Source organism: Haliotis asinina, unplaced genomic scaffold (assembly GCF_037392515.1).
Source record: "Haliotis asinina isolate JCU_RB_2024 unplaced genomic scaffold, JCU_Hal_asi_v2 scaffold_17, whole genome shotgun sequence".
NCBI lineage: Eukaryota > Metazoa > Mollusca > Gastropoda > Lepetellida > Haliotidae > Haliotis > Haliotis asinina.
In genome coordinates, this window is record NW_027133889.1 from 471041 (window position 1) to 480301 (window position 9261).

The 9261-nt window shown below is 41.7% G+C and overlaps 1 protein-coding gene across 1 annotated transcript; it reads right to left on the reverse strand.

Annotated features, from left to right (window-relative positions):
* Nucleotides 1-3722: 3722 nt before the first annotated feature.
* On the reverse strand, nt 3723-5961 carry LOC137269883 (transcription intermediary factor 1-beta-like). The gene is made up of 2 exons (XM_067803716.1): nt 5807-5961; nt 3723-4986 (listed from the first exon to the last, which is right to left on the reverse strand). The coding sequence occupies exons 1-2, from the start codon at nt 5918-5920 to the stop codon at nt 3958-3960; spliced, it is 1143 nt and encodes a 380-aa protein (XP_067659817.1). The 5' UTR covers nt 5921-5961; the 3' UTR covers nt 3723-3957.
* Between the last annotated feature and the right edge of the window lie 3300 nt (nt 5962-9261).

A 9261-nucleotide genomic window follows, 5' to 3' on the forward strand; every position in this document is an offset into this window, starting at 1 on the left:
TGTCATCTCGCTGATCTGTTCTGATCCGCCATTGAAATACTACACAGCATTTTTTTGAGTGTTTCTAGTTATTGCTCAAAAAACTTCTTTCACACACACCTTTAATTTCTGTTAGGGAAAAAAGTTCCATCTGGTGAGAGGTGTTTGGAAGTAATAGTGATGATTTTATGAATTAAAAAAATAATTGGAAGGGTGTATACATTCACAAGTATTTCATGTGTGTGAAAAATATGACATATCGTTGATCTGATCTGATCACTCATTACTACAAGCCAATGTTTGAATGTGTTTAGTCGTCCTAAAATTCATTTCTTTCAAATACACCTCTAAGTATTGAGGGGAATATTCTATCTGGTGAAAGTGTGAGGTATGACATATCTGATCTGCTCTAATCTGCCATGGATGCCTTTGATGCTAAAATGTTTTAGTTCTGAAACTATTGTTGATATTTGACAAAACTGCAAAGGACGTTTTAACGCTTTGTGATGGTTTTAAACTTTCTGTTTTTTTTAGGTGGGAGTGACTGTGTCAGTTGACATTCTGTCAGTATCCATGCAATTGCGCACATGCAGGAAGACATCTGGTCATCTTCATTAACTGCCCTCTTGCCACGACCGTCCATTTGTCCATTATAGACTGAGTGTCTGTAAGAATGAGACTGACTGAATCTACAACTCATTAACATGTGCTTAACTTTCCAAACTGTATTCCTGAAGGAAAAAGAAATAAAAATGTGTTCCTCCCTTGTCACATTTGTTCTATCAAAAATTAAAAATCAAAGTCTTACTCGTCACTTTTGAAAAGAATGTGCCTGAGAAACATATTTTTATGCAGCCTAAGCATTCCACACAAACAGAAAACCACTGAAACATAATGAGGCATTTTAATTGTGTAACAGATCATTTCAAATACATATAATAACAGTGTTTGCTGTTCTTTAGTTTGCCATTTGGCCATCAGGGCTTGCTGCCACTTGCAGTCTTTAAAGTCTGCATAGCCATTTTGTTGAAATCAAACCAATAAAAACAAAATAGTCTTCATTGTAGAGAGTTTCACAGTCCCTACAAAATCCATTAGTGAAGTGTATGGTGCACAGAGAAGTTTACATTAGTTATAGACTGCTGACATTCCTATGCGGCACTGAATATATAATACTATGAAGTGAAGCTGGAAGTTATCCTAACATGAAGGATCAGGGATAATTCCTGAACATTAATACAAATTATGGGCAAGATGCTAGTTGAAAAGAAATGAGATCTAATTGACAGAAGACCACAAAGGCCTGCAGATAACTGAAACTGTTGGCCTGATACATTAACAACCGACGCTGGGCCTCTGGGCTGGCGATCGTTTCGAACGCTGTATCAAAATTGTCACATAAACAGAGAGTCTTTGAACAAGGCAATGTGTAAACACATTCTCAAGTCCTCTCATTAATCCACACATGCATCATTCGGCGACAGGAAGTGTAACCAGCTTGTTGTGACAACATTCAGGGGAGCCTACTCCAATTTACCGAGTATTACTCCGGGAGATGCCGATAGTTTCCGACAATAAACTGGTTGAAATACTGTTAAGCGCAGCCGATTTGCGCTGAGAACAAACCAAGTCGACGTGTGCAGTGGAGCATGACGAGGCACACGTTAATTAGTACAAATGGTAAGGAAAGCAAGCGAGTGACCAATCCCTGTTATAGAGTATCCCTGGTTTCAGAAAACGAAAGTCTGCATCCTGAAACCAAACCGTCGATGAACATAAGATGCATACATAGCTGCCGGACTCTTTCGATAAATGTAAGGGAAATAACAGCAGTCACAGAAATACAACATTCGTGACCCATTCGAGGGTGGTGGTGGTAACTGATATATATATATATATATATATATATATATATATATATATATATATATTACTGTTTCACAATACATATACATTTCTTTCCAGTACGTGTACACAATACATATACATTTCTTTCCAGTACGTGTACATGTGTATGTATAAATATATCGTTTCTATGCATAATGTGTTAATAGAGAGTATACTCAATTACACTGTCAGCTCCCCCTTAAAGGTTATTGCTTGATAGGACCCTCGGTGGTATTCCGGTGACTGACATCATGAGTGCTTTTGACTATGTGAGTGAACCTTTTACCAAAATACATGGGTTGCCGAGGAACAGCTGTCACATGGGGAACACCCCTCAAGCAATGGTACAAGAATAATGATACTGATTTAGTTTTCATCCAAAACTCACTCACTCACTCTTGTAGACAACGCCATCAGACGTTAATGCGCAATACTCATATACATTAACTACATGTCGTTATCCTATTGGGGAAAATGATTGCCATTTGCCTTTAAAATCAAATGTGCCATTGTTTTTTGTTTATCACGAAGACCTTTTTATTCAGAGGTGTTACTTATATATATCTACTAGTATATTGCTAATAATATATTTTATATGTTGTCCTCGTATGATGCAGATGGTTATAATTTGTTATTGTTGACTTTTGACATAACATGTTTTTAATTCTTACCCAATAAAATGGTTGAAATGGGAACCTGTGATTTCAAATCTGTGTTGAACCGTAACAATTTTGCTGTCTGTGTATGTGGCTGGTTGGGAGGATAGACCCATCACAGACCACACACCACCGTGTGATGTCATTTCGCATGTATGGGTCCCTTCTCATCATGAGCACAATATGATAACCTGATTTTGTTGCTCGTTTGTTGTTTTCTTTTTCCATACGTCGGTAAATGGAGCGTACGTTGGGTGCTTGTGAGGTTAGTGAGTGAGTTGAGTTTTACGCCGCACTCGGCAATATTCAAGTTATGTGGCGACGGTCTGTAAATAATCGAGTCTGGATCAACAACATGAACATCGATCTGCACAATTGGAACAGATGACATGTCAACCAAGTCAGCTAGTCTGACCACCCGATCCCGTTACTCGCCTCTTACGACAAACATAGTCGCCGTTTATGGCAAGCAAAGGTTGCTGAATGCCTATTCTACTTCGGGACCTTCACGGGTCGAATCTGAGACAAAAGTCTATTGGTATGACAATGTCAGTACCACCTAGATATTACCAGATCATTTTGCTGAATGCGTAGACGTCTGCATGTAATACTAATAGCGAAAAACAAGGGTGTTGAAACACCAGCGCAGTTTTGGTTTTGGTGTTTCATTTCACTCAAGCCCAACGAATATTGAATTAGTTGCATCACTGTATGTTCTGACATGTCATTTAAATTGCCCATTAAGCACAAAATAGTTGCATTTCTCTTACAGTATACATTACCTCACCACGATTAAGCTTTACGTAAGCCTGTCACATTTAAGGTGTTCCCGCATTTTTTTGTTTGTTGTATGTGTTGCTCATTTGTCCATGGTCAACGAGTACAGGGCACTCCCTGTGGAGAATTCAACCGGTCGTCCGTTAGATGCTCAAGTTTTAAATTCAGATAACCATCGTATGAAACTATGTCCCCAGTTTACTCCTTGGTGGACAGGGGCAATCTTGAACTCATCTGGCTAAGCTGAGACCACATTGATAGTGCTCCGATGCGAGACAGGGCTGAAGTCATAGACTCTTTCAGGACTGAAGCTGCCAAACACGGTCACTCATCCAAGGACTATCCACACCCAATGCATATCTTCAACTGCTTGTGACCTGCAGCTGAGCACTGCACCATTCACCGCAACAAAAATGCAACTGCTTGAAGCAGACAACTACTTTATTACTGTATGTACACAATCTCGTAGTATGAAAATATTCTTATCAACACGAACATTCTCCTTTATCATAAGACCTAAACCTTGAACAGTTCAAGTTCAGGAGTGTCCCAATCCGCAAACCGGCTAAATAAGTGTATCTGATCAAGAGGAGAGATGAGATTGATCAAGTAACAGGAGATTCTTTAAACTGAGAAGTAGGGTTATTTTATGTCCACCTTAACAGTTTGATTCCTGAGGAAGTTTATTCACCTTTCCAAATGTTCCGATATCTTGCAGAAGGTTTGCCAGCCCTACCTGCACAAACACCAAGTCAGAGTCTGGAGACTTGGCTTCAGCCGGTCCTGTCTCCACTGGAGTTACAGCCTCCAAGGCCTCATACTCTGGATCATGGTAAAAGGACATGGACTCATAGTAGTATTCCATGATCCGTGTTATCTGCTCTCTCAGAAGCATCACGTCCTCGTTAGATGTCTGACGGAATGCGCCGTAGTGGTAGTTCAGAAGTTGCTGTTGATGTCGTTGACGATCGCTGACAGCCGTTCGGAGTTTCTCGAAGGTGTCCCGAATCCTCTGCCTCTGCTCGATGGCTTTTCTTGAAGTCGGTTCCACTGCTTTAACGGATGTGATCTTGGAATCAAGGCGGTTGGAGGTGCTCTTCAGACGCTCTTTCTCTTCGTCATATGCATCGTCAAGGTCCTCAGTGTCATGCCCGGTATGTTCTTTCGTGTAGCAGTACAGGCAGATAAGCTTCCGGCATGATGTCTGGCGGCAGTAGAATACAACAGGGTAGTCCGGGTGTGAAGAACACTTCTGTTTTGTCTCCCATTCTGCAAGTGGGTGAGAGGTGAGGTCTGGTAGGGTCACGGAAACATGGTTCTTGGTTGACTCCAACTGGGAGTGGTAACTCTCACACTGGTCACAAAGGAAGTGGTTGCATTCAAAGCAGTAGACCTTTCCTCTGTTGCCATCCAGCTTGTTGGTGCATTGCAACCTCTCGGGGGCGTGCTTGGCAATGTAGAGGATGAGCTCATTGCGGTGGACGTAATCCACGGGAACTCCCTCCCGGCCGATCTGTTCAGTGGAACAGGTCTTGCAGGCAGTGTCGCGGAGGTCTCCGTGTTGTTCCAAACAGGGTTCACAGATGGCGTGCAGGCAGCGCAGTAGACGGGGGTCACGACGTTTCACGGCGTACTTTTTTTGGCAAAAGGAACAGCCGAGCAGGTCGTCGTGGTTCATTCTGTGAAGCTGTAATGACAGAAGGTGCATGTTTAAAAATCCCACGTACTGGGAGAGTATGTCACATGTTAACAATATGAACTGAGGAACCTTTGCTTAACTGGGATTTTTTATAGAGGGGACACCACAAATGGGCTGAACACATCCAATTCATGTTGGAAATCGAGACCGCGCTTTTGTGTGGTGAGCGCAAGCTTTAGCCGCTAGGCCAAATGGTTATATACCCATAGTGTATGTTAGGTTACAGATATACTGTGCAACGCCATGATTCTTTCCATATTTAAAGATGATTTATTACGCACGCCATACGTGTTTTTTTGTTGTTGAAGACGACTAGGCACAAATCGTTTGCGAGGGTGTAGTGACGTCACGCTGGGCCCTAGTTGTTATATCCGTGTAGTTGCTGTTCAACGCACTCGCTGAGTTTGTGAAGCGTCAATTTTCATCACTATATATTACATCCATGTAAATTCAGCGAAACTTCCCTATTCACTTGGCTATTTCTATGTAACACTACACAGCTTCTCATGAAAAACGCTAACTGTTCCCAGCGTATCATTTTCAAAGAACGAATTCATTGCGTTCTTTTGAAAAATACATTATCTTCTAATGTATCATCACGATGCACGTACTTATCACGATAACCCACCACTCAGAATGAATGTTTTCTTATTTGCATGAAAATACCAGGTAATATATCCATGAATAACTACATGAATGCAGACAATCAATAGTTTCCCATATTCAACAACTGAACAATTGATCGATCCTTGCAACATTATGCAATTGCAATAGTTTTCTTGTAGGAGTGGGACTAAAAGCAGCTTACCTCAGAATGAATGGAGGGAATAAAATTTAGTGTCCTATACATGTAACTGGCTACCAGCTCTTCAAAAACTCGAACAATCGTTGATATCTCTTTCTTGGCAACGCTCCCTCTCATCAGTTGACCGATCAGCGTTTGAAGACAGTCACGCCATCTCTGGCCAGAACCAGCTTGCATTACGACTTGTTTTATGCTCTGCTGTAAATTCCGATACACTTGATCCTGATTTACCTGTGTGGTCCAATGGGAGTGAGGTAAATGTCAGCGTTTTGAATATTGGCATAAGTAAAATTTATGGTTATTGTCACAATAGCTTGACAACACGTGCAATGACAGATCAATGATTTGCATTGTCCAACGTCAGCGTGAATTGATGCTGTCGATGTGTCGATCAGTGAGACCGTTATATTGCAACCGATAATTGTACGAATCTTTTATTGGGTCCTCGTGCAAACTATACATACCTTCAGCTAAGTGTCCAGGTGCATATATATCGTAAAATGAATGCTTCAGGAAATTTTATCTTACCACGTATTGTTTGCAGGGATGTCACCGCATCCCCATTGCGTAGACGATGTTCAGACAGTTGTTCACTGGAATGGCCGGTACAGACACGATTATTTACAGACTGCAGACCATATAGCTGGAATGATGCTGAGTGCGACGTAAAACTAAACTCACTCACTCACTCACTCACTCACTCACTCACGGGATGAACGATTGGCAGTGAACTGTGTGCATGCACACCACTGGGCTAACTGTGTATTGGCGGCTCCAAATTGAAGACTTTTTCTGAAGACATCACCCACCCTACCCCATCCCACCTCACCCCACCCCACCCCACCCTACCCCACCCTCCTACTCCACTCACCTCAAACTTCCTGGATCTGCCTATCCATTTAGATTTTTCTATTTGTCACTGAAATCATGTGACAATATCTCATACCTCTAAAACTCTGGCTTACCTACTTCAAAGAGCTTTGAGCATGGCTTTGAATGTGGATACACTCTATAGCAAATTCCTTGATTATTTCTCATTGACAATCACCCTTATAAAGCCTAAACATAGTTGTACTAATAACAGCATAAATTGGAAAATGCTCAATTCCAGTTTCGGTTTATTAATCTGAATTTGTCGTTAATTTTGGTCCTAATGTCGACCGCTAGCCAAGACATATGACTCTGCGAATAAAAGGGATATTCCCATTTGAATAGATGTATTAGTATGACAAGATCAGTTCCACTTTGGTTTCCTGGGATCTGAGCATGACCTATCTCACCACCATTCCTTCTGGGCGCCTTCCAGGACAGCCCGTGGTTGCTAGGTAACGTATGCTTACCTAGAATCCTATGGACGTGTGTCTTTCATTGCATGCAGCATACTATAACATAACACCAGGGTAGCCTCTTTTTCCCTTTATTCACCGTAAAGCACTAACAATATCACAGAAGTTCATGGCTGGAACTGATCCATCGGAGTGGCCAGGTTATAAATATCGTCACAACCAATAGTTCTCAAAAGGAGTGCGCCAGAAACAAGTCATGTGTTTTATGGAATTACAACGTCTTCGAAACATCATACAACTGTTGAAATTGTATTTAGGCTTAACATCTTTCCAATTTTTGTATTTGTTTACAAGCTGCTATCACTGATCCATGAAGTTGTATTATAGCGCTCCAATCTGCAAACGCCTCCTCAATGAGAGAATATATTTCCCGTATCAAGATGTGATTTACAACACAACATGGTTGTGTGTTGTATCACATCTTAAATTCAACTTGATTTGTCGTGGCTTATGCAATACATCGAAATAACAACGAAAAAGACTCACTTCAGTTTATCAACCAGCCCTGTGACGATATCTAGAGGCACAGTAGAAATATATCGCTATCCAAATCAATACTTATATCGAAATTATAATAAAATCACGATTGCAGAATATGATGCAGCATTACTTAGAACTACCTCATATCTATGTTACATACATACTAGACCAGAAACATGACTTGAGATGTAAAGAGCCCAGCTGCAACCAACAAACCCTATGGTATAGCAAATGTTACAGAAATATGTCTAAAAATGCAAAATCAACACACAGTCCCACTATCTACATATTCTGCAGAATGAGCCAGGCGATATTCCTGTCCATCTTCAAATTTGTGCCGCTCACAAACGATGTCTCCACATGGGACAGATCAGTGTTGTAGACGCCAAACACAGGCCAGAGAGGGCGAGAGATCTTGATGTTCTCAGCAGTGAGAAGAACCTTCTCCTCCATACAGTCGATCACCAGAAGCCTCTTCTGCTTCTGCATGATCAGGAACCCGAACCGGAGTCGAGCCTTTGAGTCGGGCTGGTTGGGCAGGGTGTGTGGGTAGTGTGTGAGTTCCTGTCCTGCTCCCCAGGTTCTGCGGCACAGGCCGTCATGTTCTGGACATTTAGACAGTGAGACTCCCCAAGCATGGATCTGGTCCTCGGCCTTGTGGTGTAGATCTATGACGTCTCTATCTGCAACAGCTGCTTCAAAGATAAGGCTTCTTCCTTCGTGGACCTGCTTGATTTCGATGTCAGTCCAGAACTCCAGGTAGGACATCCCTGTGCCGTCCAGAGGACGAGTAGACAAAGCTCCTTTGTAGTTCTTGAATCTCCAGCTGGTGCTTGGTGATGGCATGTACGGAGGATCATTCACCAGTTTTCCATCTTGAGTGACGTGATTATCCTCGTATACGGTCCCCTTGTCAAACTCCATGTACACGCCTGAAAACGTACAGTTACAACTTAGGATCACGATATGCAAATTCATTCTAATTAAAACTGATTTTCATTTCTTCATGTGACGATGTGTCAGTTTGATAGGGCACAAGGACTTTTCCATTTGCCCAATATGATAAAAGGATCGAATCACAGTTAACCAGAGAATCAAACTCACCAGCAATGGGTTGGTGCATGGTCATGAGGCATTGCTATGAACATGTCACATTAAGCTACTGAGTAAACACTCGTGTTTTTAGGTAATACATATTTAGGCATGTATTTATATACTCTTCAAAAAAGTAGGAACCTGAACTTTGAAGTCTGGTAGAAAGAAAACCCATTGAAGAACGTTACAATGACATTCATCTTGTGTATGCAGCATCATTTCCCGTTATCACCACACGCTAACACAATGCATGAGAAGCACGTGCACAACGCGGGAGCCTCCTCCACGGGCATCTTGACGTTTTTTCAGGCTGGTCGATAAATCACTGTAGACCATTTTTTCGATAATTTTCTCGCATCTGTGCATGGTCAGGGTTTTCAGGGTCAAATCACACACTACTGACGGTAAAACCTTTCATGTCATACTCCAGTCACCTAACAAGGGGGATAACTGAAGGAACAGCTTTGCTTTGAATGAAATCCATGTGGTGATGCATTCTCTAAACATCCATTAAGATTGTATCAACATTGATTCAAT

What these genes read in the sequence shown, in the direction of transcription:
- LOC137269883 (XM_067803716.1), bottom strand. Translation starts at nt 5,920, where the DNA reads ATGAGAGGGAGCGTTGCCAAGAAAGAGATATCAACGATTGTTCGAGTT. An exon ending in TTCCCTCCATTCATTCTGAG is followed by an intron (nt 4,987 to 5,806) that starts GTAAGCTGCTTT and finishes CTGTCATTACAG; the next exon opens with CTTCACAGAATGAACCACGA.